The sequence below is a fragment of the Kwoniella shandongensis genome, chromosome 1 (genome assembly GCF_008629635.2).
Source record: "Kwoniella shandongensis chromosome 1, complete sequence".
NCBI lineage: Eukaryota > Fungi > Basidiomycota > Tremellomycetes > Tremellales > Cryptococcaceae > Kwoniella > Kwoniella shandongensis.
The window spans coordinates 687,738-713,372 of NC_089287.1; the positions used below are offsets into that span (position 1 = coordinate 687,738).

At 49.6% G+C, this 25,635-nt stretch overlaps 8 protein-coding genes across 8 annotated transcripts; 3 read left to right on the plus strand and 5 right to left on the minus strand.

The window, feature by feature from the left end:
- Positions 1–606: 606 nt before the first annotated feature.
- Positions 607–3,205, plus strand: CI109_100249 (uncharacterized protein; the record flags this gene model as incomplete). Its single annotated transcript, XM_032007338.1, has 8 exons — positions 607–1,272; positions 1,332–1,424; positions 1,480–1,793; positions 1,864–1,995; positions 2,064–2,148; positions 2,209–2,309; positions 2,361–2,698; positions 2,757–3,205. 8 exons carry the CDS (start codon positions 607–609, stop codon positions 3,203–3,205), a joined length of 2,178 nt encoding a protein of 725 aa, XP_031858339.1.
- Positions 3,206–3,599: 394 nt separating this feature from the next.
- On the minus strand, positions 3,600–5,122 carry CI109_100250 (uncharacterized protein; the record flags this gene model as incomplete). The annotated part of the gene is made up of 7 exons (XM_065966743.1): positions 3,600–3,787; positions 3,894–4,039; positions 4,127–4,189; positions 4,285–4,442; positions 4,538–4,628; positions 4,807–4,945; positions 5,062–5,122. 7 exons carry the CDS (start codon positions 5,120–5,122, stop codon positions 3,600–3,602), a joined length of 846 nt encoding a protein of 281 aa, XP_065822815.1.
- Positions 5,123–5,391: 269 nt separating this feature from the next.
- CI109_100251 (uncharacterized protein) lies at positions 5,392–6,455 on the plus strand (the record flags this gene model as incomplete). The annotated part of the gene is made up of 5 exons (XM_032007336.2): positions 5,392–5,411; positions 5,555–5,734; positions 5,856–5,908; positions 6,014–6,106; positions 6,271–6,455. The coding sequence occupies 5 exons, from the start codon at positions 5,392–5,394 to the stop codon at positions 6,453–6,455; spliced, it is 531 nt and encodes a 176-aa protein (XP_031858337.2).
- A 286-nt stretch (positions 6,456–6,741) lies between these two features.
- Positions 6,742–9,730, minus strand: CI109_100252 (uncharacterized protein; the record flags this gene model as incomplete). Its single annotated transcript, XM_032007335.1, has 8 exons — positions 6,742–6,870; positions 6,953–7,223; positions 7,281–7,727; positions 7,801–8,342; positions 8,403–8,474; positions 8,537–8,656; positions 8,722–8,942; positions 9,049–9,730. 8 exons carry the CDS (start codon positions 9,728–9,730, stop codon positions 6,742–6,744), a joined length of 2,484 nt encoding a protein of 827 aa, XP_031858336.1.
- Positions 9,731–10,036: 306 nt separating this feature from the next.
- Positions 10,037–12,211, minus strand: CI109_100253 (uncharacterized protein; the record flags this gene model as incomplete). The annotated part of the gene is made up of 6 exons (XM_032007334.1): positions 10,037–10,158; positions 10,240–10,362; positions 10,428–10,713; positions 10,809–11,131; positions 11,300–11,638; positions 11,791–12,211. 6 exons carry the CDS (start codon positions 12,209–12,211, stop codon positions 10,037–10,039), a joined length of 1,614 nt encoding a protein of 537 aa, XP_031858335.1.
- Positions 12,212–12,488: 277 nt separating this feature from the next.
- CI109_100254 (uncharacterized protein) lies at positions 12,489–17,535 on the minus strand (the record flags this gene model as incomplete). Its single annotated transcript, XM_065966744.1, has 20 exons — positions 12,489–12,580; positions 12,645–13,029; positions 13,094–13,471; positions 13,523–13,601; positions 13,655–13,787; positions 13,942–14,315; positions 14,447–14,634; positions 14,756–14,947; positions 15,487–15,608; positions 15,670–15,782; positions 15,894–16,127; positions 16,187–16,324; positions 16,384–16,492; positions 16,559–16,691; positions 16,760–16,851; positions 16,916–17,046; positions 17,147–17,278; positions 17,349–17,383; positions 17,440–17,469; positions 17,527–17,535. 20 exons carry the CDS (start codon positions 17,533–17,535, stop codon positions 12,489–12,491), a joined length of 3,099 nt encoding a protein of 1,032 aa, XP_065822816.1.
- A 512-nt stretch (positions 17,536–18,047) lies between these two features.
- On the plus strand, positions 18,048–22,440 carry CI109_100255 (valine-tRNA ligase; the record flags this gene model as incomplete). Its single annotated transcript, XM_032007331.1, has 20 exons — positions 18,048–18,183; positions 18,244–18,408; positions 18,470–18,692; positions 18,768–18,932; positions 18,991–19,072; positions 19,124–19,243; positions 19,305–19,419; positions 19,478–19,566; positions 19,623–19,841; positions 19,894–19,997; positions 20,046–20,127; positions 20,181–20,339; positions 20,392–20,562; positions 20,620–20,998; positions 21,064–21,221; positions 21,283–21,438; positions 21,516–21,719; positions 21,780–21,912; positions 21,978–22,156; positions 22,222–22,440. 20 exons carry the CDS (start codon positions 18,048–18,050, stop codon positions 22,438–22,440), a joined length of 3,258 nt encoding a protein of 1,085 aa, XP_031858332.1.
- A 373-nt stretch (positions 22,441–22,813) lies between these two features.
- Positions 22,814–25,160, minus strand: CI109_100256 (uncharacterized protein; the record flags this gene model as incomplete). Its single annotated transcript, XM_032007330.1, has 5 exons — positions 22,814–23,674; positions 23,734–23,898; positions 23,954–24,042; positions 24,104–24,464; positions 24,525–25,160. 5 exons carry the CDS (start codon positions 25,158–25,160, stop codon positions 22,814–22,816), a joined length of 2,112 nt encoding a protein of 703 aa, XP_031858331.1.
- Positions 25,161–25,635: the final 475 nt, after the last annotated feature.

Here is a 25,635-nt window from a genome sequence, read left to right on the forward strand (position 1 = left end):
AAGCGAAGTAGTGGGTTTAGGTCTGCAGATAATGTCACGATCAATCATATACATTCACGTTGTATCCTTCTGTATGCAAACTACTGGTGGCGGGGAGATTCAAGATGTTTCTAGCATGTGCTGCCTTCCGTGTCCATGCATAATAGTGCGGACTTCGAATCAGGATACAGCATCATACACGTTGTCATTGAATGAGCCGATGTCAGAGTCTGGAAATCGTACGAAAACCCTTCTTTGATGCTTTTTCGTTTCCTCATCACATTGTACCAGCCTCTCGGACTCCAACCACTCGTTTTGAGCTCCAACGAGTCGATTTCTTTCTGCTGCGTTGATCTTATCGCTTGTGTCGCTGCATTTCATCCGCGCATCGCGGCTGCGTTAGCCATCGAACGATTTTGCCACTCTGCTTCTGCTCCTATCGCTTCGAAAGGCTTAAGTGGACATGCTGAATAAACATTATCGCTGATAAAACCACGTGCCTGATTCTCCACTTTCAAGATTTCCGTCCACAATATTTTGCTGTCTCTACAACTTTGGGATATCAAAAGCGTTCTTAAACATCTCTTGTTGTGTCAAATACATAACTCTGTAAACCTCACGAAAAAAATGTCCACGAAACAAGGTGGAAACAAGCGATCTGCTCCTGATAGCGGATCGGGGTTCAAAAAGGCAAAGTTCGGAAACAGCAAACCTAGCTTCAACAAGTCCAAACCCGACTTTTCGAAAGGCAAGCCTAAACCATCAGGCGGTGGTGGTGGTGGTGGCGGTGCTGGAGGGAAGAAGCCTTTCAACGGCAATGGCGGTAATGGAAAGGCCCGAGCTGCTCCTCGTGAGAGGGAAGAGGATGTGAAGAAGAGGAAGAGACCTATCACTCGAGGAGGTGGAGAAGAAGATGCGGAAGATGACGATATCAGTATGGACGAGGACGAGGAAGTGTCACCATCCGACGAGGACGAAGATGCGGTCATGGGTGAGGGTGGTGACGATGACGATGAGGCGGCTGGACCTACAACCGGAGAACCTGGACAAGAGAAGAAACGAATGACCAAAGCCGAGAAGCTAGCTGTCCACGCCGCTCAACCTCATCGAACGACTCTCCTCCCTTCTCATCCCTTGATTCACGACACTCTGCTTCCGCTCTGGGAGACGGCAAGAAGAGCTGATCTGAGCAAGGAAGAGAGAAAGAAGGCGATCAGCGAGCTTTGGGCCGCTGTCAAGGGTAGAGTGGGAGAGGTATCGAGAGGACATAAAGGTGGACGAGTCTTGCAGACTGTAAGTTGATAGTATTTCCTGTGCTGCACACTGCGCGATCGCTGATGAAACGTGTATAGATCGTCAAGTTTGGTGGGAAGGAAGAGCGTCTTGGTGTAGCTATGGAGCTCGAACCTCAATGGCGAGCTATGATGGAGTCAAAATACTCCAAGGTGTGTCTATGATACCACCGTATATCTAGTGGTTCTGACGTAGTTCCCTGTACAGTTCTTGATGACCAAACTCATCCGATACTGCCCTTCAATCCGACCTCTGCTCATCCCCCATCTTGCTCCTCACCTTCTCACGCTCTTAAACCACGCACATGCTGTCGCTCCCCTCTCAGACTTCTACGACCTGTACGCATCTGCCAAAGAGCGAAGGATGCTCGTTCGTGGATTCTATCCTCGAGAAGTCAAAGTCTTCGACGGTGGAAAGCAGGCCGGAGAAGTCAAGGGTCTGGATGGGACTTTGGAGGATATTGGAGATGTCAAGGGTCGAGAGCGAATCCTCGATGCAGTGGAGAAGACCGTCTCGGACGTGTGAGTCACACGGACAAAATTACCCTTGGGTACGTTAAGCCGGACTGACGATCTCCCTCCCTTCTTCCAGCTTCAACGCAACTCAAAAGACAGCACTTGCTCAAGCAGTCTTCCATCGACTCGTCCTCGAATACGTCACATGTATTTACAAGTACCTCGATGCTGAGACTGCCGATAAGAAGATGCGCGAGTTGCTTGCCGCGTAAGTCGTCGCCATCGCTCGCTCGGTAAATGTAAACGTATCTTTGGCTGATCTCGTTTACTACTCAGTGGCGCCGAGAGTTTCCCGGAGATTGTGCACACCAAAGATGGGTCTGCTGTTGTGCGAGAGTTGATCGTTCGATCAAACGCAAAGGTCCGTGCTGCTTCTACCTTCTAGAGACTTTCCACTGACCCAAGTTTTACACGTCAACAGGATCGAAAGCAGATTCTGCAACCGTTGAGAAAGCACATCGAGGCTTTGTGTAAAGACGGAGATGCTCAGATGGTCTTGTTCACCGCATTTGACTGTGTCGAGTGAGTCAGCTTGTTAAGTCGGGCTCGTACTGTTACTGATAAACGGTCTAGCGACACCAAATTGATGGGTAAAGCCTTTGTGTCCGACATTGTCGGTCTCGCCCCCGACCTCGCATTCGACAAGCACGGTCGACGAGTCATCCTCTACCTTCTCACACCTTCTTCCACAAGACATTACATCCCTTCCACATTGTCTTCTCTCGCTGCTTCTGCTCAGGCCGCCAAAGAGAACGGGACGAGTAAGAAGGACACAGAGGTCAGGCGAAAAGAGCTGTTGACTCAGGCTAGCGAGGGTTTGTTGAAGGTTGTTGCTGAGAAAGGCGGAGAGATGGTCAAGGATCCAGGAGCGGGATTGGTCGTGCAGGAAATCATGCTCTACGCACAAGGAGGTGAGTTCAGACGGAGGCCTCAAGTGTCTGTACTTAGCTGACGATTGGTCTGCTTTAGACAAATCTGCTGCTATTGAAACGCTCGTCACTCCTCTCCGGGAAGCGTATGCCGACCCAGCACCTGTTGACCCCAACCCCGACCCTGCTACATCTCACCCTCTCGACCTCTCTCATTCTATCCGAACGTACAAAACCCTCTTATCAGGAGGACACTACAACACTTCCACTCAAACATTGACCGTTCTCGACCCCACGCTCTCACCGTCATTCGCTCGAGCTTTCTGGGACGCGATCTCCAGCGAAGAAGCTGGTGGCGAGGCCAACGCTATCAGAATCGCGAAGGGGAACGCACCGTTTGTTGTCGTCGAGTTGATAGAAGCACTGGTGAAGCGAGGTGATGGAGAAGAGGTGAAGAAGGTCTTTGGAAAGAAGGGCGTCAAGGAAGATGTCGGAAAGAGTGTGAGAAAGGGTGCTGCACTCCTCGCGGAGAAGATTGCGGCGTTGTAAGGTGTCCGAGATCAGGTCATTCTTTCAGACTTGGAGGAGAGATGGTAGGGAAGGAGGAGGTTGTGCATTCTGGTTTCGTTCATCACTTGATATCATGCTATGCAATTGTTTCGTTTCTTATCCCAATGACCGCATGGTTCGGAAGATTCGTATCGTTCGCACTCCCGAGTGGACAACCCATGAGGTTCGACGATGATGAAAACACCGTCGAGACGGCTGTGGAAGTCGAGAAGGAAGAACACACATCAAAGCGAACCGAACAAGATAGATCCCGTATAAAGTCCTGCTGCATACACAAAAAAAGTAAAATACTAAACTACAAATAAATTAATCGACAACTCATGATAAGATCTAGATTTTGAACGAATGAGACCTCATCAGCATCGACACAAGGCTACACAGGGACAGGGGCCCTCCTTTCACTCACAGCAAGTAACACGACGGCAATGACGATGATGAGTATGATCAAAAGACAAGCCATTCTACGTCCTGCTTTACGTTGATATTCATGTGCTGTCGTCAACTCTTCTGCTGCAGAAGAGGTATCTCTCGCGACGGATGTGACGTTGCTTTCGATGTTGTCTGCAATGTAAATATTGTCAGTACATGAAAGCTCCATTCGAGCAATAGCGGATATGTAGTAGAATGCGTGGTGACGACAGAGTGGACGACAGAATGATTGACTTACCGATCAACCCTCCTTGTTCGACCACCATAGTACCCAGATCTCTAAAGATATCATTCAACTCGTGAATACCAGTCTCGATCTCTCGTATTTCGGATTCTCGTTCCGCAATCAACGTTTCTTGGAATTCGAGTTCTTGTGGAGAGACCCTGCGATTGAGACGATCAGGTTCAGCCAGCACGACAAGATATGCGAGAGACGGACGTATCCACTTTGCGTCAGAATGTAATACTCACTGTTGGACTTGATGTTGCGCTTGGACCTGCTCCAGTTCCAACGATCCTCGAGGTTCGTCGTGACTATCAAGATAACCATCAGCTACAATATCCCGCAAATTACAGCATGTTTATGGTTATTCGGCCACAACATCAACACGCAAACTCCTGACACTTACCTCTCCTCCGATTCCTCTACCAACCTATCCACTTTCCGCTTCTGACTTTCCACAAATGATCTTTGTCTCTCTGCAGAGAGTCGTTGAACTTTTTGGAAAGCAGTAAGGGCATTGGTAAATTCTTTGGAGAGTTTGGTTTGTATAGGTTTTCGACTTGCCTGGAAGGAAGGATTCGAAGAGAATTAGCAGATCTTCTCGACGAAAATCAATCATCGCTCGATGAATGAGGTAGGGTTGTACGAGGTGGACTTACATGTTCTCCTCCAGCAGGGTAGGTGGCTAGCTTCTTCACGTCGTCTGTAGACTTCTTGACCATATCACGAGTCGCTTCGGTCAGATTGTGTCTGTGAAGGAGGACGACCACACCCTATGTCAGCTACAAGACCATATCCATTGCTCATTGCTCTTCCGTATCCTTCCACCGGTCCCTCATTACCTCACTGCTCCCCCAAGAAACACCACCAGGACAGGCACATTCCGGAGAGAGACAAAAATCCTCTGCTTGAACCCGGATCCACTCACAAGCTCGTCCGTAAAGCTGGTCCATCCGTATTCCCACCGAGTTTGTCGACCAACCGTTGTATACCCTGTACATTCGATTGGACCTTGAAGATCTGGATTGAAACTGAATCTTTGAGTGCGGTGAATGTAGCATCTTGATCTGTATAGAGTGCGTGGTGGTCAAGGAAACGAGATTGGAAGTGGGGAGGGGGAGAAAGGAGGGTGGTGGTGGCTGGGTCAGCTAATGGTTTTGTGGTGTCGAATACGGACACATACCCGCCGCATTGTTCCTCAGCAAAGGCTGAGTTTGTCCTCTTTCCAGATCATTGAACGACATAGTGTCTCAAGTATGGTTCCGAGGGAAGTGGTATGTAGGTTTTATGTTGTATGTTGATGAAGAAGACGAGGAATCGATGATATCGTGATCATAAGGTAGGTAGGTAGGTGGCAACAAACGCACGAAAGCGGGAATCACCGAGGAACGTGAACTGGTCGCGCGAAGAGCGAGCGAGAGATCATTGTTGTTGTCCAGTGATCAAAATACAAGCGATCCTTTCTCTGTACATAACATAGGAGCAATGATTTCTAAGGCGTAGCAGCGGTAACATGTCACGATCAGCTGCTCCGTAAGTCCTCCCTACTCCAATCCATCAAGAGCTAGTCCCACATCTGGAGTGACTCTCGACCACTATTCCTCTCTTCTTCGCTCAGACCCTCCACTCGTCCGTTGAAAGCGACTGACACTCTCCCATCTTTTACCTGACTGTAGACCAACACGAATCACGGCCCACTCCACCTCTCTCATATGCCAAGATGTCGACCTACGAGGTGATATCACCATCGGCCCTGGAGTGGTGGTACATCCCAAAGCATCGATATTGGCCTTGGGAGGACCGATAGTGATTGGTGCAGAGTGTGTGATTGAAGAGACTGTGATCATCGTTAATAGGTGAGCGTCATCTCTTGAAACAAGATGCTTGGAGTGGGATACTATCCATATCCCAATGGAATGATTTTCCGAAAAACACGCTGTGGTGAAGACCGTTGCTTATGTTGAATGCTATTCGCAGAGGAACGGAAATCATGAAGATTGGCGATGGAAACCATTTCATGGTTGGCAGTCGTGAGTCTACGTCCTTTTCCAGCACCAGCACCACCAGCGCCAACAATTGAATCATTGCATCATCTATCAAACATGTTCGTTTGGGCTGATTGTCACATCCTTCAGGTATCGAATCCCCCTCAATAGGCGATCACAATACCTTCCAACCGCGATGTAAAGCTTCTTCAGGTGTGATCATCACGGACAACTGTACGCTGGGTGAGTACACCACCAGAAAGACCCCACAAGCTTCCCATGCAATCCATCCAATCCTCACTATGATCCTTGTTCTCCGTTCTCGACCACTTTGTCCCCTGTCTGGCGCCGCCCTGGTCTATCTCAGCGCATCGCGTGGATAGCTAATGCAACCCCATATTCCATAGGTGCCGGTACGATCCTCCTCCCCTTGCCTACCTTGCCTCCAAACACGACTGAGACTCTCCCACCTTATACCGTCATATTCGGTGCCGACTCCGATCGACGGATATGGGATGGGAGTGGTGAAGTTGCTGAAAAGGCCTTGAGGGGTAAACATATTGAATATCTGAGAGAGGTGATTCCGAAGTGAGTGTCAAGATGTCGATTACGACAAAGATTGAATGCCATTGACTTTTTGCACTTTCGTTCGGATAGATATAATCGTTTGAGAGCAGCTGGATGAGTTTCGCTAGACTGGGGAGAGCTGGTCGCACTTAGTCAAGGTCGACAACGAAATATGACCATGCATAATGATACCCTACGATACTATGCTATGCTATGTCATGTCATGATATGCGATGCAATGCCATGCAGCCACGTCCTGTTCTATTCCTAATAAAGTAGTGATGTGTATCGTACTCTGAACGATGTCCCGCTCATTGACCAAACAGGTTCCCTTGCTTCAACGCCGCCGCATCGGGTCCTACGTCCCTTGTGATACTTGCCAATTCTGTCCAGAATGCAGGAGAGATAGTGGATGATTCGTCCTCGTTGACGGTGTCGAGCTAGAATGATAATGATCATTAGCACTGAATCGTTCTCCGACGACTGAAGGTGTCATCACTTTGATTGAGAACGCGGACTCACCTCTGTATATGTGACTGGACGGCCATTCAACCCTTGCTCGATGACCTTGACGCAACGTCTCACAACACCCTCCTCACGCTCCTCCACGATCTCGTGCTCTTCATCCAGCTCGATATCGTATTTCTTCCCGTGGATGGTAACGCTCATGGGAGGTCGTGCGGACTGAGGACTACCGTCGGCGTAAAACTGGAAAACGGCTCGAACTTGTTCTGGGATCTGGTCTTCTGCGATCGGTGAAGTAGACGTCGCGATCAATCGCAAGTCGGTAGGTCTGTGAATTAAGCAATATCAGTGTTTAGCTCGAATAAGCTTTGGCATGAATGCTCACCGATCGGGGAAGAAAAGGTCAATCTCGGTGATATGACCAGCTTCCGCTTGGATGACCACAGGCTCCTTGGGTATGTCCGGCTCTTCCGCCGCGACCGCCTCTGATGCTTCCTCACCCACGGAAGCGGTCTCGACAAGCTGTTCCTGTTCTGTAGAGGATGTCACTGCGTCTTCCAAAGTACTATTTTCCGTCTCCTCCACTACCTCCGCCTTCGTCCCTTCTTCCTCTAGTGCCAATTCCTTCTCCATCTTATCCAGCATTTCCCCTAATTGATCTTGCCACTTAAGGTCGCCCTCTTCGGCTTTTACAAAACTCTCTACCGTAGGTAAAGTATGACTGAAAGTGACCAGCTTAGACTTTCCATCCGCAGGGACAGATCGGTATTGCAATTTTCGAACCTTCTGAACTGGTCCAGACAAAGGGAATTGGATCATTGCGGGTGTCAAGCTATCGAGGGTTCAAAGTCAGCTTCAATAGTATTCTTCAGATAAGACGGGGTTCTGTCCAGCTGTCAACTCACCTGGGGGCGAATATTGGCCTTCTCTCCTTATCGTTACCGATCCACTTCTGGACGTTCTCCACGGGCCACTGACCAGGCAGAGGAGAATCAAACGTTCCGACGCTGCTGCCATCCTTCGGATTGACACCAAAGAGCAAATGTCCCGATCTGATCTTCAAGCTAGTCTTTCCCTCTCCGTCCAACTTTCTCATGAGACTCTCCGCTAGCCCCACTACGTTCTCCTCCTGCAATCCCGCGTCACCTAAGCCTTTATGACCGCTGGTAGCTTTCAACCCTCCTCTACTCAGATCCTCTTGTCTGTGCTCCACCTCCCTTCGGGCAGGCTTCGTAGTCCACTGACTGACTTTACGAAGTCTGAACATAGTCTGTGAAGAGACAAGCGCGGATTGGTCCCATGTCAATGGTTCTATGAGAGACATCGCAAATGGATAGAAGGAGAATCGATCGTGTCGCGGTGCGTTCGGGTCGGCAGTGTGAGCTTGGAAGTGAGAAGACACAGGAAGGACAATAAGATCAGGACGAGTGGTAGGAAGGACGGTAGTCTATCGAACGTCGAATATAAGCTTTGTGCCCTACTCGCAATGCACAATAGGAAGACTCACTCGAAGAGCAGCCATGGCCAGAAGTCGTTTCGCACTTTCAGCGTCATCGACACTCATCGCTGTAGCGCGGTACTGGGTAAGTATGTACATTAGCCTTGGGATCAAGTTTGACCTAGAAGACAAAGTCCACTCACTGTTGTCTCCGATAACGGCTCGACGTAGGCGCCCGCCGCATTTGACACGATCTGAAGCAGCTCAACATTCGCTTTCAGGCCGTGCACCTCGTCTGCACCAAACTCGATCGTTTGTTTGGACTGCACTCGACAGCACCAGCAATTAGCAACAGTCAAGGAACAAGCGAAGGACTGAGCAAACACACCTCTTTCCGTTCTTGCAGCACTTGTCCTAGATTTTGCAGAGCCTCCTCGTTCCCTCGAGCAGAAAGGATCATCCGTCTTTGATCTCCGACTCTGAATCGCGGGATGTGCGCTTCCGATGCTGGGATGACGGAGAAAGTGACGTTCTCATCTTGTATGAACTGTTGGACCAAGTCATGGTCTCGCAAGAACAGGAACAGCTCGGGAGCCGGGAGGTCAAACACTGCGAACGGGGAGTGAAGTAACATCAGCTTCCGCGTGGATGAGCTTGATAAAGAACGATAATCTAGTGAAGCCATCGTGTATTAGATACTGGACGACCAACTCACCATTCTCCTCAACAGCTTTTTCCTCCGGTCTTTCTCTCGGTTCTACCCAACCCCAACTATCCATGACTTTCCTCACGATCCTCCATTTGTTCATCCTCTCTCCTCTTCCGAATTCCAACCCCAAATCCTTCGCGAAGCTCCTCATCTGTTTCGTGACGAAAGCAGAGTCTATCGAGTCGTGTAACTTCTGATGGAGACGGGGGTATGAGGGATGCCAAGGATTAGGAGGCGGAGTGTCGGGTCGTTTTGACAACAGGTCGGCGAGTGATGGCGAGGTGGAAGGTATCGTCGAGGAAGAAGAAGAAGCAGCAGAGACATTTGATTCTGATCCTGTTGAGGACGTTGGTGTGTTACCAGTCGATCTCGCAGATGATATAGGTGCAGTTTCCGATTGTATAGCCTCAAAGAGACGCTTCGCATTTGCCATAGCTTGTCTTCTCAATCTCGGATTAGGTCGATACATCTTCTTCTCCTTGCTCCTTCCTTGGCCACCATTCACCTGAGAGTAGCTACTATCGGCAGTAGCGGTAGAGGCTGCGCTTGAAGCATGACGTCGGAAAGCTGCCGAGCTCGATTCGGCATGAGGGAAAAGATCGTGGTCGCATCGAAGGGTAGAGGCAGGGGTAGAAAGCCTCGATATCCGAAGAGCTGATTGTCGAGCGGCAGATCGAAGGGTCAACATCTTGGTCGCCGGTTTGTGTAGAGAAGCGCAAGACCGGACGAGCTGATCTGAGGATATCGTGATGTAGAGTTGTGGAAGTGACGATGTGTTGATGCCAACTGCGAAATTTCAGGTGGACAGGATGAAACCGGCTCGGGACAGAGACTAGCGGAGTTCAGGCTGCTCTCCGACTAGTAGTCGGATGCTAGGCCGATACGATCTGTAAGATGTCTGCATAGTACTATCCCATGTATGCATATACATCCCGTGAGCCGGGTGTACAAAGTGTCCTTGACCAACGTGCTAGCTCGATACAGGTGTAAAATGTTATGTGATGAATTTGTATGGGTTCATGATCCCCTTCGGATCAAACATCTTCTTGATCCGCCTCATCAATTCTATAGATGTTGAAGATTGCGAGTACGATATGTACGGCGCTTTCATAGAGCCTTTTGGAAAAGCAGTGGATCAGTAATGATCGAGAACCTCAAGCGCCGACCACCAGGACGTCTTATGGTAGCCGTACTCACCAAGGCCATGTTCAGCTGATATTGATCCGTTGTTCTGCGCCACCAATTCGTACACGAACGGCTCGATAGCGCTTTGCACCTCGTCCGAGAACTCTGTAGCAACCACATTTAAGTGGAGGTTCCCTAGTACACCGAATACTCTCAGCTCCGTCGACCGAAAGTTGTAGTATTCAAATCGAACAACTCACCATCGCCCATATGTCCGAAACCTGCCACACTCTTCACCTTTCCCGACCCATCGTCCCTCAGCATACCCACATCTCTTAATCTCTCCCTCATCTTCTCCACAAGGGAGTACATCTTCTCGACGGGTACTGACAGATCGTATTTGTATGCTTTTCCAGCTTTGCTGAGTGATTCGGGACACAATTCTCGGATTTGCCATAGTGAGGCGGATTGAGTTGTATCTTGAGCGAGGACGCCGTCTAGAATAGATGATGACGATATGAGAGATTCGAATAGACGTGTCAATTTCTAGTCGACATAATCAGCTTGGACTATAACTTCCAATCGAGGTCCACATCTGAGCTGCGAGCTCGGCATGGGATCGAGAACGAGAATCGACCCACTTCCGAATCGTGCTCCGCATTACTTCCCCCCGTTTCCACCAAGCAGTAAAACTCCCCCTCATTCCCTTCTTCGAAAACCCTCCTGGCTCCTCCATGTTTCTTCACAGCCTCATACGATGTCCTATCGAACATCTCAAACGCAGAAAGTATCTCTCCTAGATGTGTCTTCGTCTCTGCGAAGACACTGAGACAGGCTTCGTATGACGGTAAGGAGAAAAGAGCGACATTGTGTGTTGTAGGACGTCGGGGACAGAGGATTGAGATGGCAGTGATGATACCGATCGATCCTTCGGACCCGATGAACAGTTGTTTCAGGTCGTACCCTGCAAAAGCATAGAGTCAGTCACGGTCCACGATATGTAGCTTGTTTGTGAGCTCATTGTCATTGGCACACGATCTGACCCAGCCAGCTTCCTGCTTCGAGCGGGAAGTCGTTATCCAAGTCTATCCTGAATATCTCCTTCCTTGCACCACTCCGGACGCTCACTCACCCGTATTATCCTTCCTCAACCCACTCAACCCATCCCAGATCTTACCATCGGGCAAAACCACCTCCAAACCCAGTACGCTTCCTCTCAAACTCCCATATCTCAATAATCTCAATCCACCCGCATTGGTAGCTACGTTCCCACCGATCTGACAAGATCCTTTCGCGCCTAGATCTAAGGGGAATATAAATGAGGGAGATTGTTTAGATAGGAAGGTATCGATTTGTTCGAGGATCAAACCTGATTCGGCGATCAAGATGCCGGATAGAGGGTCGAATGAGCGTATACGAGTGAGAGACGAGAGGGATAGGATCAGTTCGTCATGGATCGGTGTTGAGCCGCCTTGGTAGGAGTGTACAGTCAGTTGAACTCTTTTACGATGGGCGAGCTTGGAATTTGATCGGCATTCCATAAGCGGAACGAGACTCTCACTTGAGGGAGATGTGATTGAGACCCCAGACGTGACCGATAGCCTGATTGGGAGAGACACTTACCTACTAATCCCGTATTCCCACCTTGCGGCACCACCCCTACCCCATTCTCCGCACACCACTTTATCACCTTACTCACCTCCTCTGTACTTATAGGTCTCACAACTACCCCGCTCCTACCCTCATATTTACCCATCCAATCCCTGTTGAACGGTATCAGGTCGTCCGGCGCCGCAGAGTCATCGAGAGTCGATATAACAGAAGAGGGGTGAGGAAGGAGAGTACGGAGTTGAGCGATGTGCTTCGGTGTGAGAGTCGTCAGCTCTGGAGAACGTGGTGGGAGTGATGAGGTGTGACGATGACCCAAGTGGTATGGTGCAAGAGACGCTCGATGTGGAATCGATGAGATGGCAATTGGTGTCTGTCGAACACATTGTACAGCCCTTTGCGGAGCTCGTACCGCAGCCTTGCACTTGGACAACATCTTGTTCCGGTCTCCACAACCACCAGCACGACTGCTACAACACCCCTTAGTCGGTGAACAGTAGAATAAGTTAGGCCCAACAGCTGGACCAAACTGCAGGACGCCAAGATGAGATATGTCAACATCAGTCAAGTTGGTCCTTTCAGGCACGTATCAGTGTTCGGTGCCGGATTTCCGATGACTATCAACGAGACGGAGTCTACTGATATCTTCTACACCTACGACGACAGCATGTCCGACGAATGCAATGCATTGATGTATGACTAATCACTATCGCCTACTCCTTCACATCCACCATACTCGGTCTGAGATCTTCCACCTTGTTCGCGCCAAGTAATCGCATCGCCAGCAGGATCTCCGATTGCAGAACTATCATACACAGCATCAGCATCACTGACCTGAAGCCACCAGTCAGGCGGTAAGGCACACTCACTGCCAACAGCATGTTCCACACCCTTCTCTCCGCCAACAGTCTGAGCAAACAAGAAACCTCTTCCTACCCCTACAGCGTTCGCACCCAAACAAAGCGCTTTAACGACGTCCGTTCCTCTCCAAATACCTCCATCGACCCAGATCTCGAACTTCCTATCTGAGGGCTTAGCATCCTTCGGAGTCGGCGGTGTAAGGTTTTCAGGATGTTCCAAGGCAGCAGGAGTGACGCCTGTCGGTCCTCGATATTCCGGTCGAAGAAGTTGTGGAGCGTGTTTTCGGATCTCAAGGAGTGTGTCTAGACCAGTCTTCGTAGTGTCCAGTTGTCGACCACCGTGGTTGGAGAGCACGATTCCATCCGCTCCGCAGTTGTAAGCCAAGATAGCGTCCTGACAGAAGGAAACGATCAGCCTGAAGTATCTTTCGGGGCACGCGATAAGTCTAGGATCTCACCTCAACACATTGAATACCCTTGACGAGCAAAGGGAGATCAGTCTGCGTTCTAATCCACTTGATATCGTCCCAGTGCAAGTCGGGATCAACACCGGCAAACATGGCCTCGCTGACACCCTTTGTATCCTCATGCTTCTCATACGCGCCAGTAGAAGGAGGCTCGAACGATCCCTTCAATCTCAAATCCCGCTCTCGTTTACCTCCTACCGCAGCATCACCGGTGAGCAAGATTGCGTCAAGTTTCAGTTTGTTGACCTTCTTGATAACTTCAGCAGCAAGATCACGTTTCGAGTTGACATAAAGCTGGAAGAAGAGTGGCTGAGAGGGCGATCGGGCGGCACAGATCTCCTCGAGCGAACAGGAGGCGAAGGACGAAATCTAGAGGAGTGTTAGACTATTGGTACTCATGATATTTACCCGTCAACTCACACATTGAACAATACCAGTGGCTGCAGCTCCCTTCGTGAGGTTGACCTCTCCAAGCGGGTGGCCAAGCTTCGCCATGGCTCTGTGTGCACAACGTCAGCCACATCCTTTCGATAGGTGGCAGGTCTTACTTACGCAGGTGAGATCATAACTGGTATTGTGCTCTTGTGACCCAAAATCTCGGTAGCAGCGTCGGCCTTGGCTACTCGCCGTAAGATTCGTGGTCGGAACGTGATCTTCTGGTATGCAGTATTATTGGCGATTTTGGCTGACAAATAAGTGTGGTCAGCTCATGGACTCTTCACTAAGTCAAACTCCCATCCGTGGCCACGTCGACATTCTCTCTCATAAAATTTCCCGCTTCACATTCCAGCTCTCGCTGCATCGCCATCGGAGCCCCGCTGAATCGCCACTGGACTCACTAATCTCATCATCACCCGCCGAGGCGTAGTAAGCCCATCCTACACCTGACAACATCTCCTCGGCGACCTTTTCGAAATCTCGCATATTGACAATCTCTCCCAACCCCTTCTCCTGAATCTCCTTTCGTTTCCTCTCAATCCTCTCCGTCTCCTCCTCCTCATCCTTTGAGAACTTCAGGCGTAGTTCGTCTTTCTCCTCCTCAGAAGCGGTGGATATGTCTAATCGACCGAGATGGTAAACGTTTGGAGGAAGGTTCTCCTCGTCAAGTTGGTCCGAGGGATGACGGGGTTGGAAGATTGGAGTGACGTCGCGGGATCGGTTGTTCTTGATAATCTCGGGTCCACCAGGGTGATCTTCGATGAATTCGGTCACGCTGGGCAGGAGTGTCAGCCATGCCTAACCAAAAGTCATGTAGGGTAAAGGCGGATAGTATGCCTCGATGAGCAGATCACCGATAGGAGGCACTTCCAAGGAAATAACAGAAAGGAAGAGTCAAACACCCACTTATATACCTCTCCCTTGATCACCACCCAAATCTCATCTCCATCTTTGCGATCCAGCACATCCCTGATCGATACAGATCTCACTCCGACTTCCTTGCCACTCCCGTCACCACCCGATTTGGAATGTACCTTATCGGGGACAGAGTCGGGATTCGAGTCGAGATGAGCTCGATTGAGATAGAGGTAGGTCTATTTGATGCACCGTATCGTATTGTATTGTACCACGATCAGCACGGAATAGCATATTTTGGGGGGTGACGGAGGCGGAAAAGAGGGATGACGAAGGCTCTGGATGAGAAGCAAAACTCACAGGTATGGCTAAAGCGACTCCAGCACCAATTATGAACCTCGATGAGATAGGTCTCGTGGCTGCAGCATTACTGGAGATACCTCTTCGGAACGTAGAGCTGGTGGTTCTCGATATCCGCAGGGCAGAGCGAAGTGCAGATGAAGCAAAGTGAGGAGGCATGGCGTTTGTTGTTGTTGTTGTTCTGTATGTGATCTGCTCCGTCGGCACCGATGTTATTTATCCGCTATTCTATGCTCTCCGTTGTCGACTCTTCTATCGTATTGATGGATTGCTCGCCACTCCCTACTGAAATGTCGATCGCCCTGTTGCTTTTGTAAAGATGTAGATATATCAGAAAACACAAAAGAGATCTCTATCAGATCTTGGGGGGAATGTACGCGGTCCGGAGATTGCCGAATTATCGTCTCGGCCCATCATTTCCCCGAATCAAAATCAACCTATCATCTCACAAGGAATGACAGTCAGTCACCGCTGTCTGTTGATGTATGTATACATGAAATCGCTCTCTCCGTTGTCAACAATCTTCGGACAAGGCCTCAAACCCGTAACGCAGCAAGGTCATCAAGCTCGATGCATCGTCCAAACAGTGTCGTAAAACAGATACACATATCACAAAACTACACATATCACAAAATATTGCACACCGCTCTTCCCAATCACCCATCTAGAACTGTTATGGTACACCACGTCAGCTGAGTGCCTTCGACACGGCTCGAGTTACAAAAGCTCACTCTGATTTGGTATGATCCATTCGCCTTTGACAGATACCTAACCCATTTCACACTCTGATATCCACTCTTCTCGAATACTTTGAGGAATCGGACCAGAAGACCAGAAGCCGTAAACATGACCACTGTAGAAATTCACACGTCAGCCAACCATTCAAGTGATGTGATTGGAACAACGCGACTTACCCGAGAAGTCTAACTGAATAGGAGGTCGAGACCATGGTTGTCTATGCGTTGTTGTAGCCAAGTCGGCTTCTGCGGTCAGGGTGCATTCCTGGGCTCCTTGTATCCTCGGTATCCTGAAAATAAGACACATGAGCATCATTGCTTGACTTTGTTAAATTCCTTCACGTGGCTCGCCTCGCATATGACACTCGCGGCCGCGACAAGATCCTGTAGAATGTACTCACTTCCAAATGATCACATTCTCACCAGGCACATACTTGGCTTTCCCAACTCCTACCTTCGCCTGAACACCAGTGGTGTTCAAAGGTGTAGGAATACGCAATACTACGTTATTCGCGCTTAGTTTGGAGTCGAAAGAGGCTCTGAGGTGAATGGTGTATTCGACACGGGATTTTGACGGTTCAGTGACGTGGGTTTGAAGTCTGAACGGGAGATTGATGTTGGTTGTGGATCGGTATCTGCGGTGGAGCGTCAACAAAATAGTAAACATCGGTTGTCGCGGATAGGGTAGACTTACCGCATAAGCTCAAACTCCCCGTCTGGCGGGATGAAGCTGATAGACCTATCCGAATCGAACTTTCCTAATCTGACACATTGATGGAATTGACAATCGTCCAACTCAACTGCACCATCAGATTTGGTAGCTTGATCTCCTCTACATCCCGACGTCAGCTTCAGGCCGATTCGGACAGTTTGCAGCTGAACTCGACGTACCGTTTCTGCAGAACGAGTTTGTCGTTCAATCCGAATTTACATTCCGGCGTTCCACTCAAATATGCCCTCATCAAGATCTGGCCGTCTACATCCGCTCGCAGCACCGCGCCTAATTTAAAACCATACCGCCGTCAGCTTCATGGTACTGCCAACAGAGAGGGGGCTGCCAACTCACCTTCTTTGCTCATCAATAAGTTGACCGTCTCAATTACATCAACGAATGCCTCATTCTTCCTGTACTTGACGTCCGACCGTCTCCATGATGTTGCGCCCGTCGCTTGAATAGTGATCTTGGATGAGTCCTCCCGCTGCAGGAAGAGGAACGAAAAATATTCAGCTTCAGGATCACCACCTACGACGCAAAGAAGTGACTCACCACCGCCATCTCGGATTTGATACTCTCGGTAGTGATGTACATCTTCAGTGTGTCGATCTCAGAATTTTGCGGATACCCGAAGTCAAGAATCTCTGTTTTGAGATATCAGTATTCCTTCCTCTCAAGCGTGACTTGAAACGAGGCACCTTCACTCACCATCGAGAAGTTCGTATATCAAAACAAAGTTGTTCTTCACACTCTCTTCATCTAGCTTCCCGAAATAACTTCTGCCAATCGTGACGAAGCGGTACAAGAACTCGAATACCAATGCAGCCGAGGCATTACATCTACGTCAAGCGCGTCTACATTAGCAATATGAAGACTCGCAATTCTCACTAAAAGGTCCGACATGAATTCGATAGATGTGCAGCGCCAAGAGACACTCACTTTGTGACTCCTACGATATAGACGTTGTTCACTCGGACGTGGAAGAATGATGTAGATCCAAGGGTGATGATAGGTGAACGGACATCAGGATTCGAGATGACCTGGATTCGAAATACGTCTGATATGGAACGTCTAAAGAAAGTTTCACGTCAGCTTTAAGCCAACCATTGCACCCATTTGGGTTACGAAGGTGTTGACTAACTTGAGATCTGCTCTGAACAACCGCGAGATGAGGACCTGAATTGCTGGGCTGTTAGTCATGCCTGAATGCAACCGTGTAACAAGCGACTCACCTCGCCCTTTTGGTTAAAGATGAAGAATGCCTAAGGACATAGCAGATCAGCTACCAGGGGATAATCAGTCCAAGCAGAGAAGCTCACCGAGATCATCTCAGCGGAACTTCTTTCGTGTAACTGTGGTGTGATAAATGAGTTCGATAAGGAGGGTTGACTGGAACAATAACAATGGACAGTGCGACACAGTGTTCGTGACGACGCGGGCAGTGACCGAGCGAATGTAGTCTAAGCTTGTATTTATTTAGTACACCCATTTAAACTCCTGCCATTCAACATTTCGAGCAATCAAGGTTTCTGTGAGCATGTAGCATGCAACTGACATTTTCTCCTTAGACTGACTCGACAACAATCATCCATCAATCTCCTACTTTCTCACACGATCTTGCCACTTATCGAGCTCACATCACCCGAGCCACTTTGGGACCGACTGACTCGATAGGAACCAATTTTGGTGTATGCTGAAGCAGATATCCAAATACTCGAGCCGCTCGTTCTTTCACCTCTCAACACAATCTAATCTACGAAATCCGAATTTCATCTTTCCCGCACCACAACCATCATTCGTGTTTGCGACTTTTATCCGTACTAGAAGATACGTAAATACTATGTCGACCGAGGAGAATAAGGTCGCTCCTCCTCCCGAGCTCTTGCCAGCAGAGCAGGCCAACCCGGCTGAGCCAATTGCTGATAGTGCAGCAACCGAGGGTGGTGAAGGCGTTGTGAAAGAGTCAAAGAAGGGAGGTGAGCAGCTCAGCCTACTTGCCCACGTGATGACTGTCAGCTGATAGAGCTGTGTGACAGCCAAGAAGGAGGCTAAACGACTCGAGAAGCTCGCAAAGGCCGCTGCCAAGGGTCCTACTGCTGTCCAGCAGCCCAAAAAGGACAAGGCTGAGAAGAAGGAGAAGAAGGTTGAGGCTGCTCCCGCCGAGGAATGGGTCAACCCGACTCCTAAGGGCGAGAAGAAAGGTGAGCTCGAGTCTCTTGCATGGAGCTGTGTTCTGTGAGCTGACAATGTACATTCTCGTAGATGTCTCCGGAAACCTTCCCTCCGGCTACGACCCTATTCAGGTCGAAGCTGCTCACTATGAGTGGTGGAACTCCAAGGGGTTCTTCAAGCCTCGATATGGTCCGGATGGAAAGCCCTTGGAAAAGGGTACTTTCTCTATCACCTTCCCTCCTCCCAACGTTACCGGTAACCTGCATATTGGACACGCTTTGACAATCTCGATCCAGGACGCTATGATCCGATGGTGAGTGTCTACCTCAGCCGCAGTCTTATCGTAACAGAGCTAGAATCATCAAGCTGACTGTTTGTGGGATCACAGGAAACGAATGCAAGGTTACACTGTCTTGTATCTTCCTGGTTACGATCACGCTGGTATCGCTACTCAAGCAGTTGTCGAGCAAAGATTGATGAAAACCGAGGGTCACTCAAGACATCATTATGGACGAGAGAAGTTCTTGGAGAAGGTGTGGGAGTGGAAGGAGCAGTGCGTATATCTCTGCCGATCGCGGTTCCACATCGACCGCTGACCTTTTTGATAACAGGTACCAAGAGAAGATCACCGCCCAAATGACTAGATTAGGAGGATCTTTCGACTGGGACCGTGTTGCTTTCACCATGGATGACGTGAGTGCCAGTCTTGCAATATGAGGAAGTCAACTGAACTGGCCTCTACAGTCTCTCAGCGCAGCAGTCAAGGAGGCCTTCGTTCTCATGCACGAGAAAGGTCTTCTGTACCGAGCGAACCGACTTGTCAACTGGTGTGTCTACCTCAACACCAGTTTGTCAAACCTCGAGGTGAGTTCCGTCGAACAGTTCTGTTTTCCCAGATTCATGGCTGAGACATGTCCATTTCCAGGTCGATCAACTTGCCTTGACTGGTCGTACTCTTATGAATGTGAAGGGATACGACGCAAAGGAGAGATTCGAGTTCGGTGTCATTACCTCTTTCGCTTACCCTATTGAGGATTCTGGTGAGTGATTGATTCGGTGTATAAAGGCGGTACCTGATCTGACCTGGTTGTAAATCAGACGAGAAGATCGTTGTTGCTACTACCCGTCCCGAGACCATGCTCGGAGACACGGCTGTTGCTGTCCACCCTGACGATCCCCGTTACACAGTATGTCAATGGCTTCTTTGCGCGCAGGACTTCGCCGATGAATTGAAATCTTGCAGCATCTGCATGGCAAATACGTCATTCACCCCTTCAACGGTCGACGAATCCCTATCATCACTGACGCTATCACCGTTGACATGAACTTCGGTACTGGTGCCGTCAAGATCACCCCAGCTCATGACCCCAACGATTTCGAATGTGGTCAAAGAAATAACCTTGAGTTCATTAACTTGATGAACGACGACGGAACATATAACGAGAACGCCGGGCAGTACAAGGTGAGTAGTTTATCCACGAATCGGTCGATTATGGAAGCTAACGCGATCATAGGGTATGAAACGATTCCACATCAGAAACGCTATCATCAAGGACCTCAAGGAGAAGGGCCTGTATGTGGAGCAGAAGGACAACGAGATGCAAATCCCCATCTGCTCGTAAGCATAGCCTTTTGCTATCATCGCTCGATTATTGACATGTCACAGTCGATCCGGTGACGTTGTCGAGCAAATCCTCAAACCCCAATGGTGGATCAGCTGTAAGCCTATGGCAGAGGAGGCCTTGAAGGTGAGCTGGCCGATATAATGCACTTGTCGCGACAAAGTTGACAAACTTCCTAGCGAACGAGAGCGGGCGAGCTCGAGGTCAAGCCCAAGACATCTGCGGGTGACTGGATCAGATGGTTGGAGAACATCCAGGACTGGTGTGTCTCCCGACAGCTTTGGTGGGGTCACCGATGTCCTGCTTATCTCCTCAAATTTGATGGCGAGGCTCCGGATGTGAGCGAATCTCTCGTGTCAAGTGATGAACATAGAGCTGAATTTTCATCAGACTGCGGATAATAACAATTGGATTGTCGCAAAGAGCTTAGAGGAGGCCGAAGTGAAGGCCAAGGAGCGTGCTCAAGGACGAAAATACACTCTCGAGCAAGACGAGGATGTCTTGGACACCTGGTTCTCGTCAGGTCTTTGGCCCTTCTCAACTATGGGATGGCCCTCAAAGGTACGTCTCATCATCTGTTCCCTCACTGCAGAAAAGGTCGACTAATGAAAGAGATAGACCGCCGACATGGAGCACTTCTACCCCAACTCTGTTCTTGAGACAGGATGGGATATCATCTTCTTCTGGGTTGCCCGAATGGTCTTCTTCGGTAACGCTCTCACCGACAAGATGCCCTTCAAGGAGGTCTACTGTCACCCTATGGTTCGAGACGCTTTCGGACGAAAGATGTCTAAGTCACTCGGAAACGTCATCGACCCTCTCGACGTCGTCACCGGTCAGAACTTGCAAAAGCTGCATAATGATCTCAGGATGGGTAACTTGCCCGAGAAGGAGATCATCAAGGCGGAAGATGGACAGAAGAAGTTGTTCCCTAAGGGTATCCCCCAATGTGGTACAGATGCTCTGAGATTCACCCTCTGTAACTACACTTCTGGTGGTAAGTGGCTTTTTTTCAGAAGCGATATGCTTCAAATATGGACGCTGATGGACTACTATCTCTAGGACGAGACATCAACATGGACATCGGTCGAGTTGAGGGCTACAGAAAGTTCTGTAACAAGCTTTGGAACGCTACCAAGTTCTGTCTTTTCCGAATGGATCTCGTCAACCTCGACGGTGTCCGACAACAAAGCAGCTTCGTTCCCAACGCATCTCCATTGGTATGTTCTTGTCTCACAGGCTGCACGAATGACAGCTCACTGATGTGGTATTTCTGTTCAGCCTACTGGACAAGAGGGTCTTGTTGAGAAGTGGTTGTTCCACAAGCTCAACATTGCCAGCGCCGCTGTTTCCGAAGCCTTGGAGAACCGGGATTTCTCCGACGCCACCAACGCTGCCTACCAATACTTCCTTAACGACCTCTGTGACGTTTTCATCGTGAGTGGCCTGCAGCTCATCAGCTGCCACCTGTTGTCATCCTAGATCTGACCTTATTGCGTTCTTCCTACTTGTAGGAGGCTACCAAACCCCTCTTCGAGGCCAACGTGGACTCTGCTGCCAAGGTCTCCGCCCAAAACACCCTCTACACATGTCTCGAGGGTGGTCTTAAATTGTTGCACCCCTTCATGCCGTACGTCACTGAAGACTTGTGGCAACGTCTCCCCAGGCGACAGGGCGATGATTGCGAGACCATCATGTTGGCGCCCTTCCCCGAAAAGGTAAGCTGGTGTATGCGCCTCTGTGTCGGACCTTACGGGAACTGACTTTGTCTTTGTTAGCTTGCCGAGCAAGAGTTCCCTGAAGCCGCGGCGCAATTCGATCTCGTTGTTGAGTGCATCAAGTCGGCTCGATCGATTGTTGGTTTGTACAACCTTCCCACGAACGGCAAGACCGTCGAGGACAAGATTACCGGTGAGTGCGGTTCGGACACACAGTACTTTCAGCTTTGGTACTCATTCTATTTCGTGTCCGTGTAGTCATCATCCAAGCCAAGAATGCGGAACAGCGAAAACTCCTCGAGTCACAAGAATCAATCATTATTGGTTTGACCAAGGGATGTGGGACGCTCAAATTCATCGTCGACGACGCTGAAGTTCCCAAGGGTTGTGGAACCGAGTTTGTCACCACCGACATCAACGTCCATATCCCCGTTCAGGTGAGTGGTCCTACTGCTCTTCTTACCACATAAGGCTTGGCTGACTCAATTTTTTTCTCTCCCAGGGCAAGGTCGATGCCGCTGCTGAAGTTGACAAGCTCGAGAAGAAGTCTGCAATTGTCGAAGGATCAAAGGTGAAATTGCAAAAAGTGATCGAACAACCCAACTACGAGACAACGATCAGGGAGGACGTCAGAGCCGTCAACGCCGAGAAGATGGAGAAGATTGAGACGGAGATTGAGACTCTCCGATTGGCGCTTGAACGATTCAAGTCGCTCTTGTAGATTGGTACTTGACTCTGAAGCGGAACCTGTGTTCCGTTCGAATTGCATTTGCATGCATCTATCTCATTTCACCGGTTATGGCCAAGATTTGGGGCTTCGGTATTCTATTAGCGTACAGTCCAACAAGTTGCATATCCCAACTCCGATTCCTCGAATCCCGACCATCATGCTGGGAAGAACATCTCGACTTGTACAAAGGACATATGACATGAAGTAAGCGAAATCTAAAAGGACCGTATATTGTACAAATATCAAACGTATCGCTACTTGACCTCCATCTTCACAAATAACTCGCCCTGTCTCACGAAGGGAACAACAACACAGAGCCCAAACTATCGGATACTTGACTCTTGACCCAAGCTTCCAACCTGCCTTACTCCTCGTCACTATCCAATTGCGCATAAGTGTCCTGCCCAGTGACCGTCGCCTCGCTCATCTCACTTTCCATCCTATTCAACGGCGGTGCACCTGCTCTCTGTGTCGTCTTGGGAGTCGCTGTTGCTGGTGTCGTTGACGAAGGTGTCAAAGCTGGCATATCGAGACTCAATCTTGGTAGACCAGCGGACGTAGGTGGTGAACCAGGTTGTACCGCGACTGAACTTGCTAGTGTCGTGACTGGGGCGACGGCAACGGGTGCGGGGGAGGTCGGACTCAGACCTGATCCACCTGATGATGTAGTCGTAGTCGTCGATGCAAACGTCGTAGAAATGGGTGTTGCCCTTGCAGGTCGAGGCTCGGATGTACTTGTTGTGGCTGCATTGCCACTCCCACTTCCATTTCCGAAAGCCGTAGTGGAGGCAGATGCGGATCCGACAGGTGTCGGAATCGACGAACTGATGTTTGACCTTGATCCTCCAGTCGTCGGGTTCGCAGCGAAAGATACTGATCGATAATCGCCACTACCACTGCCCCTCGATGACGCCGCTGAGTTGGCTCGTGCGCGAACGTTGTTGATCTTGGATAGCAGTTTTGACGTGCCGGACGGCTTGTCCTGTTGCGTCGCTGACGATGTTCGTCTGGATCCCAAGTTCGAAGCATAGCTTGTATGAATTATAGGGCCGTTGTTAGGTTGAGGTGTGAGGGAAGTCGTTGATGGTCCAGCCGAGCCACCAGGATTAGGCGAGGGCGATTGACTGATCTGACTGGTTGTGGAGTTCCTCCTCTCGTCTGCAAGCTTTCGCTGATGGTCTTCGTGGTCCACAAGGGACAATCGCATGGCTTCCATGATCATCAACTGAGAGTTGGGCATGTCAGTTGGTACATCTATATCCAACCTGGAAATCTCCGACTCACCTCCTCCAACTCCCTTTCTCTGTTCGATTCCCGTCGTCGACCTGATCGTCTAGGACTTCCTGATCCACTATCGTCGTTCTGCATCTGCGGTAATGACATGCTAAAATCGGCTGTACCGGGTGCTCGTGCAGAAGTGAAACCGATGGGAATTAGACGGTCTCCGACCTGTTCTCAATTGGTCAGCTGGCCGCGAGACAATCTGATAGCATTTGTAGCTCACTTGGCGCATAACGATTCTTCGTGAAGCACGTCTAGCAGCAGCGGCCTTAACTGCATTCAACTTGGTCTCCCAATCAGGTCGGATCTCATCTGAACAGAGGTATGAAGCGTCAGCTTTGGGGCCTTCCTGACGGAAGAGTTTAAACTTCACCTATGGTCACGACTTCCGCGGCCTTAGAGCTAACACTCTTCCTCCTTACTGTCTCTTTCATCTTCGGGTTCATTCCCGGACCGACATCGAGATCAGCTTCAGAGCTGAGACTTAACGCCTGTGAAAACCCAGACGCGTCGGGATCAGGTGTTGTGCCCAATGCAGTGTTTGACAGACTGGATAGAGGGGTGATTGGTCGTTCGTAAATGACACCAAAGTCCGTTTCCATGCAAAATGGACAGCATGCAGGTTCTGATTCGATATGCGTGATGGTAGGCTCGGATCGTTTGATCTGGACGAAACACTCCGTGCAGACGGGTTGTTGACAACACCTCGAGGTATTGATATTGGGTGGGTAGTTCTGAACGAGTATAAGTCAGTATGACCGCAGCTCGTTGGAGTCTGATCAAGAGAAACTCACCAAGAAACAGATTGGACATTCTAACGAGTTGAGATATACTTGCTTCTCCCTCCTTTCCCGTTCTTCCTTCTCTTCCTCTCGTCTATTTTGCTTTGATCTCTGGATTCCAATCTTCTTCGTAACGCTGCTCATTCCACTCCCGCCCTCCTTTTCCTCCTTGACTCGCTCCGTATAGCTGTTCTCAACGCCATCCTCGACATCCTTATCTCTTGTCTCTGAGAGAGCGCGCCATATATCTTCTTCAGTCCAGTCTTCCTCGAAATCCTCCAAACCCCGATAGAAGGGTGCGAGCTTGCCGTCGAGGATGAGACGAGTGACTGATGATTTCGAGTAATCGTGTGCTTGGGGATGGGAGAGAGCGTGGGGGTTCTGAGGGGTTAGATGACCGGCGAATGGGAGAAGAGTAGGGGTAGATGGTGGTGGAGGAGAAGGTGGTGAAGTGGGCGGTGTCAGACCTGAATGAAAGGCACTGGACCCTAGTCCACCACTTCCACCGAGGGCAGCAGCCGTTGGGATAGGTTGAGAAGAAGTGGCAGCAGAAGTTGATCGTGATCGGGACGAACCGTTGTTGTTAGGTTGTGCGGTGGACGAAGATTGACCGCCAGAGGTCGCGTGAGAGGATGGTGCGTTACCCATCTTGCGGGATTATCACAGCGTGGTAGATGCTGAAAGGAATAAGAGATACAATCACGACCGAGTAAGCATATGTATGTATGTGTTTTTGTCAAGCAACCCCGGCGCGGTTGAGGTAGAATTCCAGTAGGAATGAGGACGTACGTTGACAATGATTTCAGTCGAAACACAGCGCACGCGGGCCGCAAAGCAGGACGGACGGACGATTGGAATTGAATCGGTGATGCCGTACACGACTAGCTGCTATCGGTGATGATGACGTTACACCGATAGTCCTTCGGTGTCTGAGCTGACTAATATATATCTGTATGCTTCGATGCGATTGACAGAATACTGTTTCGATATGAGGTATGATGATGATGATGATGATGATGTTGCTATTGATAATGAATGAGCTTTGTTGATGTAAGAGTATGATAGCAAAGTGAATGTAGTTTATTACACTACTCACGGATTGATGCCGAGATGAGATTGTGAG